General features: G+C 39.2%; 1 protein-coding gene and 1 long non-coding RNA gene across 2 annotated transcripts; both read left to right on the top strand.

Moving 5' to 3' along the window:
* Nucleotides 1–241: 241 nt before the first annotated feature.
* LOC149178564 (uncharacterized) lies at nucleotides 242–1210 on the top strand. Its single transcript, XR_016258859.1, has 3 exons — nucleotides 242–346; nucleotides 530–666; nucleotides 1082–1210. It is a non-coding gene; the product is annotated as an uncharacterized LOC149178564 (long non-coding RNA).
* A 607-nt stretch (nucleotides 1211–1817) lies between these two features.
* Nucleotides 1818–12017, top strand: LOC149178563 (uncharacterized). The gene is made up of 6 exons (XM_089422146.1): nucleotides 1818–1997; nucleotides 2089–2361; nucleotides 2451–2617; nucleotides 2818–3329; nucleotides 10299–10426; nucleotides 11823–12017. The coding sequence occupies exons 1-6, from the start codon at nucleotides 1818–1820 to the stop codon at nucleotides 12015–12017; spliced, it is 1455 nt and encodes a 484-aa protein (XP_089278272.1).
* Nucleotides 12018–12472: the final 455 nt, after the last annotated feature.

Here is a 12472-nt window from a genome sequence, read left to right as displayed (position 1 = left end):
GCAGGTTTCGAGACATTCCGAGCTCAACATAAGTTAGTTTGTCCTAATTTTTTGGTACCTGTTCTGAGTGTCTTGCATGCAGACAGATGTTTGCATATGGTTCAACTGGGCCAGATGTTTGGATATAGATATGGTTGAAGTATGCAGGGGCGTGAGGCTGGTCTGGAAATGGTTTCTCTGAGTAAGTTCGAGGAGTGTCGAGCAGTAGCAGGAGGATCTGTGAAGAGGGGCTTCAAATTTACAGTTTTTTTACAGGCATTATCATCCGCCATAAACGTTCTTATTCCCTTAGTTATGTTCTCCGTTTGCAAACTAGGTCATTGTCTAAGGCGGGTTACATTGTAAGGTATTCTCAACCGAAAACCTCGGAAAATAAAATATGTACAGAATTCATATTTTGTGTTTCCACCATTATTAAGTTCACATATATATTTTTTAAAGATTAAAAGAATATTGGAATTTCTATACTCTGTGTTTGAATTGTTTACTCATTTGGTCAAATCTAATTTTCTGAAATCCACATGATCAGCGGAGGCCGAAGGCAGTTTGCACAGCAGCTTTAGATTCTATACTTACTGTAGAAGTTTCATACCAAGCCATCTCAATGTTGGAAGAAGCTTGTTATTAACGAGGATTTTAAATTTATTTTCGCGGAAAATTTCAAAGGTAAAGCCTGAGAATTGCTTTAAATGTTTCTGTGTTGATTGATGCAGTTGTTCTTGGCGTCTATCTCTCTGCTTATTTATGTTATGTACATATCAAGCTTGCATCACCGAGATCTGTAGGGTTTAGGGATTGGGTTGAAATATGCAGCATCCATTTATTTATTACTTAATTGTTGCTAGGTTTTTTTTTTTCATGACGCCCTCTTAAACGTTCCAAGGGCACTGGGGTTTCATTCGTAACCTTTTGTCAGCAATAACAAAATTACAGTGGGGTTTTCGTTCATTTAACCTTTTGTAGCAGTAACAAAAGTAGACTTACGCAGAAATATGTGTGTTTTTTTTCAATTTATTTAATTATTTTTGTGTGAGGAAATTTGGACATTTGATTTGAGTTTATGCTATTTTTATCACTGCAGATTATACAAGAACAATGGAGCAATCTCACAAGGCCCATAGAGCCCGTCAGTCTGGAATGTCCTCGAGGAAAAAAGAGAAAACAGACAAGAAGAAGCGTGGACTATCCAGTGACGGGCATAATTCCAAGGTTGGCTCAGTTGTTATACTTTGCCACCTTATCTATATTTTTAAAGTAGACTATAGTTCAATTCGTTGTTTTGTTGAATATCTGTTTTTAGCATAAGCGTTTGAGGGTTTTCACATCATCTTAGGAAGGTGTAGGCATTGCATCATAGGCCATCAAGGCTGGAAGTTTGTTCGGTCTAATTGTCGAATTAGCAGTTTTCAAACACTGATCAGTAGGTTAATTACCATGTAGTTGTTCAATATGTGCGCACTGGATTTTCTGGTCGTCCTTACAGGTTTTTTCATGCCAGTGGCAAGTTCATCAATAATTTTTTGGCAAATTAAATAATAGTATCAGCCTGCAAGTACTTTACAAACATCATCAGGTCTCTCAAAGAAGAACGAAAAATCTATGACAGAATGTTGCGAAAATTTGCACTAAGATCAATAAAATATAAAATATTTTCTTCTTGATCTGCCCATTGGAAAATGACAAGAATTGGGGGTGGTCCAGTCTCGATGAAGGCCCACATTTGCAGTTGTGGTTTGATATGAACGTTCTCCACAAATGTTAATAAGTATCCCTTTTGGATTTTTGTAGACCCAGCCAAGGTTTGATACTTCACAACAATGGCGTCGGCTGCGGCTGCAGCAGAGGGAAGCCTGGGAACTCGGCCGAGTCAAGATCTTGTACAAGAGTCGAGGAAGGTCGTATGGCGCATTGATTCGGAATTGGATTGGAAGATCAAAGCCATCGCAGCGCTCCCCAATCCCCCCGACATGGATATCTCGCTCTGCAAGGCTGCCAAGGTCGGGTTACATCAGACTCAATTCTTTCTTTTGTGAATTCTAATTTTACCTATCTGCAGCATAAATAAATTGCATGGATTAATTAATGCAGGCTGCAATGGAGGCCGAGGTGAAAAGATTTGCAGAAGAAGAAAAGGCTCCACACAGATCCGTTATACAACTTGAGGAATTCTATCAAATGTACGGCAGCATTATAAAGAAGTCCGAAAGTTCAGCAATATCAACATCCGAAGCTGGTATTAAGGGAAATAAGATGCTAGATCTTCAACAGCTTCTCCACGAACTTATACTTTTTAACTTGCCAGACTCAGCAAAGAAGCTGTCGACAATCGCTAAACTTGACCTTTCTAATAACAATATGAAGGTAGTAAATACAGCAATATTGCGTAATTGTATAGGTTTTCTTGATGCCTTATCTCTGATTTTGCTTGCAATATTAATTTCTTGCTGCAGTGTCTGCCCGAATCCGCGACGAGTCTGGTGAATTTGAGAACTCTCGACGTCCATTCGAACCAGCTCACATCGCTGCCGCAATCCATGGGACGACTGCAGAAGCTTAAGATCCTCAACATTTCCGGAAACTTCTTCGCCGAATTGCCGGAGAGCATTCTAAATTGCCGGTAAAAACTGTATTTGAACCCTCAGCATTTTCAAGAATATTTAATTCGAGCTACTCAATGTTTTTACGAACTTGTTTGCCGAATTTTTCAAGATTGCCGGTAAAAATCGTATCCGAACCCTAGGTTTGAAGATTTAATTCTCTGCAACTTAATGGATTATATGATTTTGCGGTTAATATATTACAAATTAACTCTATCAGTTCGCTGGAAGAGCTGATTGGCGATTTCAACAACCTCCAGCGGCTGCCTGAGACGCTGGGAATCAAACTGTTTAACCAGCAGAGGCTCTCTGTCAATTCCAATAAACTTTCTTATCTCCCTTCCTCCTTCTCATGCTTGATGTCCCTGCGTGTTTTGGATGTCCATATGAACAAGCTCAGATGTCTGCCTGAAGACATTGACAACCTGGTTAGCCTTCAAATTCTTAATGTGAGTTGCAATTTTGGCTACTTGAACGCGTGGCCAGATTCGATCTGTGGGCTGTGTTCGCTCGTTGAATTAGACGCGAGTTATAATCAGATCAAAAACCTGCCTGATTTCTTTGGAGCGCTAATGAAGCTGAAGCGGCTAAATCTGGAGGGGAACCCGTTAATTCGACCACCGCCAGAGATAGCTAGAGATGGTGTGGAAGCAATCATCAAATACATGAGCAATCGAGCCAGCAAGAGTCTCACGCCACGTACCCTCTCAGGTCTGGGAGGTAAATTGGCACGTAAGTACCCTCTCAGGTCTGGGAGGTAAATTCGCACGTAAGTGGTTATCCTGCACCTAATGTGAAGTTTGTCGGAAAATGATGACGTAGCATGAATATAGGTAAAGAACATGAATTTTCATCCGACAGAATTTTTGCCACGTGGAGCCAACTGCCACCCTATGGCAATGACATGAGCAGTCTCTGTTGGATTGAAAAAACACAATATTATTTTTACTATTTCCTCATAATTAAGCTCTGTTTTGTGTATACACCAGCGTATGCCTCTAATGAAGCTTACAAAGCCTTAATCAGATCATCTAACAATGAAATAAGCTGACTTAATACACTAATTTGATTATAACATACTAGTTAGGCACAGTGACCCTGATTTATTGACAACATGGTGGCAAACTAAATATATTGACAGAACGTATGATTATGTAATCCAAGACTTCAAATCCTCAAAGATTCAAGGGGCGTGACAGTTTTTTGCAAATTTGGTTCTACCATAATATTAGTTAGGACTGATGGTTTTTGGATGAACTATCAAGCAGTCGTCATGATCACTGATTTGGAAATTTTCCAAATTGGTTCACTTGCACAGATTACAAAAGCCCCAGTGCTATGTTCCAACATGGTAGTTGGGACTTACCATCTTGGAGAGCTCCAGCTTACTCTGACTTTGATTTTGCATTAACAAGCATTTGCTTTTAAGTCTTCGCTGAAGGCAAAGCGTCTACAATCTATTGCATCAGAGAAGGATCAACGCCGACTTCATCTGCCTGTAGTTGACCGTTCTACTGGAGAACCAGCCTATAATCTCTGATGGAGTTTCCATGGTAATCACAACACCTATGCTTGTTAATGGATTGATTTATCCACATATATATAAACAAATTTTTTGAATACATATTTTTACACGATTATTTTTAATTTATGTCACAGGCAAGTCAACTTCTATGTTTTGAAAGCGATATGGTGACCTTGCCTTCAAAACATACAGTTATAGGTAAGGATTTCAAATTGGAAACCCTAGTCTTATGCCACTTTTAACTTGCATTGTGTTGAGTTTCATTTTGTCAACTGGTTATGGAGGAGAATCACTTTGAGGGTTTCTATGTTACAAGGTCTTTTCATGCTCTCATTCAAAGCATTTAATTCAATTTCAGGTCATTACTTTAAATTTTCTGTATGTTATCAGCGTGGTAAGTGAACCATGGTAAATTTAAAGCATTTAATTCAATTTCAGGTCATTACTTTAAATTTTCTGTATGTTATCAGCGTGGTAAGTGAACCATGGTAAATTTAATGAGGGTTCTTGTTAATTCTCTTGGTGACTGAGAGGTTTAAACCTTACTTCATGCCTATAATCTCTGATGGAGTTTCCATGGTAATCACAACACCTATGATTGTTAATACATTTATTGACAAGTTTGCTGCTCTCTTGCAGTTGCATATCAGGTTAATAATATGACTTCTTTTGCTTTATATGTGGCCTGAACCTTCCCAGTGAGTTCTTCTTCTTGATTATGTATATCTTCAATTAGTGTTTGATTCCATATCCCCCCTGATTTTGACTAATCATTGCAGAGCATAAGTAGGTAAACGGAGTTTGTATGAGCCGCACAAAATGATATGTTGGAGAATGATTGAGCTGAAGATTTTGACTGCTTGCTTCTAACCGTGCATCAAAATTATGACCGTGCTAGAAAGCACAAATGTGGAATGATTGATAGGAATTGTTGTTGCTCATGCCACTGATGCAGCAAGAAGTGCAGTCAAGACACTCGCCCCATACCTATTTTGTTACTATGTAATATTGACTTATATGAATTACTAATTTTTCAGTGAAGATTGAATAGAATGTTTATTAAGGCTGAATTCAATCACTTTCTATCTCCAAGCCCTCTTCCTAAATGATTTTGTGCATTTCTGTTAAGTTCACAATCGTTTTTATCATACCATGTAATATTTGCATCCACTGTTCCAAATTTTGTAATTCCCTGCAGACCAAATTTTGTAATTCCATGCAGACCCCGGGGGACTACCGCCACGGCAGTGGCTCCTTGTTCCAACTTGTTGAAGAACAAATAGAAGAAAGATTTATTCATTAGAAAGGTGCATTTGTTTATACTATGGTAGCTGGAGAGTTTTTTTTAGTTGAGTGAGCGATTAGTAGTCATGGAAATAAAATAAAAAATAATAATACATTTATTTGGAGGGATGATTGTAGTATTTTTCAAATAAATTTAGATATTACTTAAAAAATTGAATTATAAAAAATTGATTTATTAAGAAAATTTTTGAATGATTATGTGGGAAATGAATTTATGTTATTTTTTATATAAAATATAATGTTTAAAATGATGTATGTGTGTAAGTGTTTATTATTTAAATAAAAGAATTTCTTTTAAAAAAATTTATTAATGAGAGAAAATATATTGTTTTTTATATTAGTATTAAATTTGTATATTTTCTAAAAAGTATATATCTAATTTTAAGTACGAAAAAAAAACATTATCTTTTTTTCAAATAAAATAAATGATTCTAGCTATCAGTTTCCCTTTAGAACTAGAAATGTGATTTCCTTGGAGCACTTAGGCCTTGCCTAGTAAATCATACATTGAATCATGTGTCTATAGATTCACATTTATTGATTACCCAAACACTTCCAAACCTCAACCCACACTTTTTGAACGTAGGTGCTTTTCTCACTACACCTACAAAATAAACAAATACTTGGACCTACTCTGTTCCTTTTTTAGAGGGCTTCCCATTTTAAAAAAAAATTATTCAATATGAGCCACAAAAACAACTTACACTAGGGTGGGGCCTTAACACTCTGCATCTTTTACCACCACCATTTTTCATCTCTTAATCCTTGTTAAAAAAGAACTAAGTATCCAAGACTAAGGTTATAATGTATCCATGCTCCATTCAGATCCTATATTAGCTCATTTAGGGAATTGTTCAATATGATATGTACCTTCTTAAGTTTTGCTAAAAATAATCCCACTTTTTGTCACTCTATAATTTCCTTTGGTTGTAGGAAGGAAACTCAGAGGTAACCACAAACCACTTGCGGAATTGGAAACTAACCCTTCCAACCCCAAAGAGGGCTCTACCTTTCAACTCAGTCACTAAAGATTGGTTCAAATGAAAAAAAATGGCTACATCTTTAGCAAATACAAAGTTTATAGGTGTGGTGGTTGTTGGTGTTGAAGTATGAATCATGCAATTCACCCAATCCACATTTAATTGTCAACTCAGGGTTCTACCAGTCGTTTCAGGGCTATCATGCACTGTATGTGCAGGCCACAATTTCCCTACCCAGCATTGAACATTAATTATAAATTCATCAATGTATAACAACAAACAATATTGTAACAGCAAATAAGAGTAACAAGAAGTAATAATTGTAACAACAATAAAAGTAACAACAATAAGGACTCACAACAATGCACTGATACACATTCACAACAATAATTAACCCGCAGAAATAAACCTAACACACATCTAATCCAAAAACACCCGGTAAGGAGAGTGGGCCCAACTCCCTGATTAGGGTTGTGGCGAGATCAACGAATCACAATATGATCAGAAGACCAACTTGTCATTAATAAAAAAAATATTACAAGTGCATTGTTACAGACTCAAAGTTAGAGTATTTCTCCTGTAACCTTAACGACTCTTAATAGTGATGGCTTTCACACCCCCACAACTCTACTTTATACAATTTGTCAATAATATAGCTCCTAGAATTACAACATTGTCTCTCCTTAATTACATGGTGGTTTTCAAAATGAAACAGAATGTTAAAATATAGTAGTGTGTTAATCAAAAGGTTGATTCATCGTTGCAACCAGTATTCAAGGATAGCGCTGCCAGCTTTAATATCATCATTTAGTGAATAACAGTCATGGTCATTTTCCCTTTAAATCTGCAGAAATAACTGAATTTGCAAGCCACTTAGGTAATAATCCCCTACAACTATGCTTCATTGACCAATAATCCATAAAGACATGACGAGAGGTATACCTATGCATTTTAAGATATTTATTAACCACTATTGGCATGAAATGGATAAAAATAACAGAGTTAAAGGGTGAGAAAAAGTATGAAAATCTAGCCACCAACATCTCCCCCCAACTAGCCTTACTACATGTCCTCATGCAGTTTGTTGCGTGCACAAGGCTGGGTTAGAGTTGTGATGAGCAGTGTGAAGCTCTGCAAGATCATATTTTGAGGACATCTCTATTCCTAGAGGCTTATGCCCATCCTTTTGGATGAATTCTTTCCACCAATCCTCGCTTACCTCATAAGCTGGGGTGTAGTGATAAGCTAACAACCAAATGATGGGAAATTGAAACCTCAAACCCATCCAATAGACCCCATGAAGCCATATGCACACAATATATTGGGGTACCCTGTTTAGAGCCTGAGAAAAATTAGGGGCCCCAAAAGGCTCACGTATCCTGACAGCTGATGACGAGAGCATCCACCATTTCTCGCAGCTGTCCCAAGCCTCTTCCTGACAAGTGAAGATCTGTTTTGTGCATATATCAACACACCATTGCTGAGTTTCCAACATCTATTCTTTCTGTTCCTAGATCCCCAAGAGGGTTTTGTGTCTGTTGTAAACATTCACAGACTGACAATTCTCCATCTGGATGACAAGTGGCCTATTTTCCTGATTTTCTTCAAATGTATCAAAAACCTTTTTCCATTTAACCTGGTTAATTGTGTAGGAGGTAAATTCTCTCAGTTGAATGTCTCCTACATATGGCACTGGGTTAAATGATTGATCATTGCCTAGGAAGTATTCATGCATGTACAACTCGCACATCAAATGCTAATCCAAAATATTGCGACATCTCATGATGTGCAGAAACTATATTGAATCTTCCATGTCATGACTGAGCTCCTGGCAGACACTTTCTAAACAAAATAATAGATATTGTTCATGGAGGAACAAGGCGTAGCTATGAGCAAGGGGGCAGCAAGCCATTGCCTGTTGTGCCAAGGTAAACATCTCTTCCTTATCGGCCTTTAGTAGCTTTACATGTTCTTCCAGTCCCTCAATTTGTTTCTATTATTTCTCCTAATTCTGCATTTCCTTTTCTATCTATTTTTTGTAACTGAAGAATGTTTTCATAGCTTGCTCATGAGTTTGGCTTATTCCTTCCCAGTGTGCCTCTAAAAGAATGGTTCCTCGTTGAAAGTGAGCTGTTGTATCTTGCCACTTCTGAATTTATGCAAACATGACAAACTCTCGCGCCTCGATCATATGCAAAAATTACTATGTCTGTGTAGCTGTTGAATTTGTTGGCTTGTCATTAGTCTGTGTTACCACTGAAATAGTTTTAGGCTTGGGCTCTGTAGCTTTTTTCTTGTGCCTTCTCACTTTTCTTCGTAAGCACCGCAACCATTTTCTCAATTTCATGATTTCTATTTTCAACTGCATATTCTCTTTGAATTGTGCCTGATATATTTCCTTAAGAGGGGGTCTCCTTCTCACACATTTCTCGATAAAATCTTCTTTCACAACTACTTCTTGCACAAGCCTCATAATTGGTCCAGGGCCTAGCGTGTTGATGTTGACAAAATCGTCAACCGGTTCTTGTTTTACTCTGATTTCTTCCATTTTTTCCTTGACTCAGGGAACAATCCTGCCATCTCCTTCTTCAGGTCTCAGGACCTTTACATCTTCCCTTTGTGCTTTCGGATTCACTGCAGGGTCCTTTCGGGTAGTGTCTTTGACACCCTCCTCTTGTATTTTCTCTGTTGCCTGACCATCCCCTTCCACCTGTACAGGAATGGTTCCTAACCCTTTCAGGTTATTTTTGTCAGCAACATCCTAATCCATTTTCTCAAGAATGGTTCCTAACCATTGCGGATTAGTTTTGTCAGCGATATCCTCTTCCATTTTCTCAAGAATGGTTTCTAACCCTTGTAGGTTAGTCTGATCAGCAATGTCCTCTCCCATTTTCTTAGGAATGGTTCCTAACCCTTGTGGGCTAGCCTTATATGCAACATTCTCCTCCATCTACTTAGGAGTAGTTTCTAACACTTGCGGGTTTGTCTGATAAGCAACATCTTCCTCCATCTGCTCAGGAATAGTTTCTAGCCCTTGCGAGTTAGTTCGATTAGCTACATCTTCCTCCATCTTCTAAGGAATAGTTTCTATAGAAGTAACACCATCCAAAGCCTCTTCATTTTTTCCTTCAGTTGGCAATGGTTCTTGTGTGATAGTGTCGACCTCCAACCCTTCAATTTGCTCAATTATTTCACCAATTGACACTGGTTTTTGAATAACCGTGTTGATAATGGTGCCGTTAGCTTTCTCCATGCGTCTAGAGGAACGTTTTTTACTTTCCCCTCTTAGAAAAGATGAAAGAAAAGGACAACGAATAATAATTTCTTTAATTTTCATTCTCTCAATACCCGCTGATGCAGACCCTCCTTCCTCTTCTTCTACATCCATCGGTTGTTCTATGCTCCCTTATTCTCTTCCTTCATGTGCTTCTTGCGATTTGTCCTTCTTCCCAGCCACCGACACTGTCTCTTGTGGAGTGGTGTCGATTGCAACCCCTGTTTCCCCCAAAGGTTCCACATTTATTTGAACAGGTGGTGTTGGTTCTTGTGTGACAACACCACCTACATTTTGAATCATAGGTTGTTCAACTATTTGAATGGGTGGTGTTGGTTTTTATGTGTCAGCACCACCTACATTTCTAACTAGAAGTTATTCAATTTCTTCGATAGGTGGTGTTGGTTCTTTTGTAATAGAACCACCTACATTATCAACCAAAAATTCTTCAATTGTTCAGATAGGTGATGTTGGTTCTTATGTGTTGGGACCACCTGTAATCGCATCCATTGGTGGTGATTCTCGTCTTAAATCGACAGTCGAAGTTGGTTCTTTTGGAGTAGCATCGACTGCACTCTCTTCTATCTCCATTGCATATATCTTTGTTGGGCCAACAGGCGATGTTGGAACAACGTTGTCTGTGGCCTCTTCTTCCAATGCTATGTCTTCTTCCTCTTCACCTACCGGTAGCATATCCGCAAGTTCTTCCTCTGCCAACTCGGTGAATTGCGGCGAAGCCACAGAGGTTTGAGATAGAGCATTCACCACCAATAATCTAACCAACCCATGATTTTTTAAAACCGCTAATTTTTGTCAAGACTGTCGAGCAGATTACACCATTAAGTGCAGGCTTCTCCATAGGAAGTATGGCATATCTAAAGCATGAACCTACGCATGCTGAAGCTGAAGGCATGCAAGGAGTTTGAAATGATACTTAAATAATGTAGAGAAATGACCTTCACAGGTAACATATCTCATAATAAAATACACCTCCTCACCCCATGGACATGGTAGATATTTATGGAGTAAACTTTCTTTAAACCATCCATCTTAGATTCTATTCCTTTTTTGTGTAAGGGACAATTGTTGCACTTGGTCTTGTAATTTTGATATATCATGTTGCATTTCTTCCTCTTCTTCATGAGTCATGCTAGAGCTTTCAGGTTCCTTACTGAGTGTTTGCATTTTCTTTCCTCGGGGCATCAATTACCGATAATAATGCTCTACTATGCCCTTTGAATTCCTTCAAAACAAATTTTCAAACCAAGATTAAGCAAAAATTTAAGAAAATCTACACACCTTTTTTCACTTTGTAGGAGCTCGATATTGTCTCTGATGTATCTCTATACTTTCCGATCATCTAGTTTTGAATTTGTGACCTGTAGTAGCCCTCTATGTCCTCTTTGCAATTCCACAAGTCTGACCCAAATTTGATTCTCTAAGGAAGAGTTATGTGAAATCTCCCACAGTGACTTGATTATAGACTAGTTCAGTAGAGCAAACTTGTACGACATGCCATGAGTCACTGTTTCGACCTTTGGATCTGAAAAATGCATACAAGAAACTAAAGTCTGTCCTCTTTCTATACCTTCATACGAAATTTCAATCTGATCCCCAGAGAGAAAGTTATGACGATTTCCCTTGAGTCACCTGTTTGGAATGTAATTCAGGAGTCTGCAAAAAGACCAACTTCCTCAAATCATATCTCCGCAAATATAGCGCGAAAAGCTCTGAAATTCGCACCCAAGGTTCAGTGCGATTTCTTCTCAAATGTTTTTTTTTGCGACTTCTGATATGTCACAGAAAAAAAGTTATAGCGAAAATTCCACAATGACCTATTTGGAGCAGCGAAACCCTAGAATCCAAAGCTCTGATACCAAATGCTATGAAACCAGCTCAAGAAAAGATAGAAAAGATAGATTAGCGCCTTAGAATTTAGCCTCTTCGAGGGGGCAACCTCCTTTACATTACATAAATGAACAATTCTTGGATGATTCAAATGACAAAACCTCCTTTCTATATATAGGAGTCTAAGGAGTCACAATATAATCCAGCCGACCTAACAATAATAATATAAAGCCACAAGAATTATTGTAGATCGATCGCGCGCCCGTGAGCCTGCGCCTGTTTCCCTGACCTAGCCTGCCGCCCCTGCCTCCCTCTGCGCGCCTGCGCCTGGCAGCCTGGCTGCTGGGCCGCCTCCCCCTCTGCTCGCTCCCCTTACCACCCTGGGGTCTCCTGCCCGCGTATCAGGGGCCTGCGGCCCTCTCCCTCTTCCCCAGCTGGAGAACTGCGGTCCAGCAGTTCTCAGACGCGATGGATCCGCCAATCAATGAGAAGGGAGATCTGGAATCTATGTTTGCATCTTTAACCAAAGAGTCCTCTTCAGAAAAAATTCGCCCTACAGCCTCAAAGTTCATCAAGAAGCTTGCTGAAATACCTGAAGTCCCGCTCCCTCCCGGCCTTCCGAGGAGAGCTGCAGTAGCCTTAGCAGATCGAGGCTTGGTGGGTCAGTTCACCGGGCTATGGCCGTCACCTCGCACTGTCCAACGCTGGGTGGAAAGAAACTGGAACTCAATGGTCCAAGGGAAGATAGCAATAAGGTTTTGCGGAAGGGGCTTCTTCACCTTCCTCTTCGAAACTGTGGAAGATCGTAACCTTATATTCAGAAATGGCCCATATTTCATGGACACAAGAGGACTATATCTGAACAGGTGGACCCCTGACTTCGATCCGGAATTGGATGTTCCAAGCGCTGTCCCAGTCTGGGTCCGTCTCCCCCACCTGCCTC

The sequence above is a fragment of the Pinus tabuliformis genome, chromosome 4_1, assembly GCF_031772625.1.
Source record: "Pinus tabuliformis cultivar Carrire ecotype Pingquan chromosome 4_1, CPIR1, whole genome shotgun sequence".
Lineage (NCBI taxonomy): Eukaryota > Viridiplantae > Streptophyta > Pinopsida > Pinales > Pinaceae > Pinus > Pinus tabuliformis.
The sequence above is the reverse complement of the archived record's forward strand: the minus strand, read 5'-3'. Positions and strand labels throughout refer to the sequence as shown.

Bases quoted from the DNA above. Each gene is read 5' to 3' on its own strand.
- LOC149178563 (XM_089422146.1), top strand. From the start codon at position 1,818: ATGGCGTCGGCTGCGGCTGCAGCAGAGGGAAGCCTGGGAACTCGGCCG. The intron at 2,362-2,450 runs GTAGTAAATACA...TTCTTGCTGCAG, and splicing joins TTTCTAATAACAATATGAAG to TGTCTGCCCGAATCCGCGAC. The intron at 10,427-11,822 runs GTTTGAGATAGA...TCCCTGACCTAG, and splicing joins ATTGCGGCGAAGCCACAGAG to CCTGCCGCCCCTGCCTCCCT.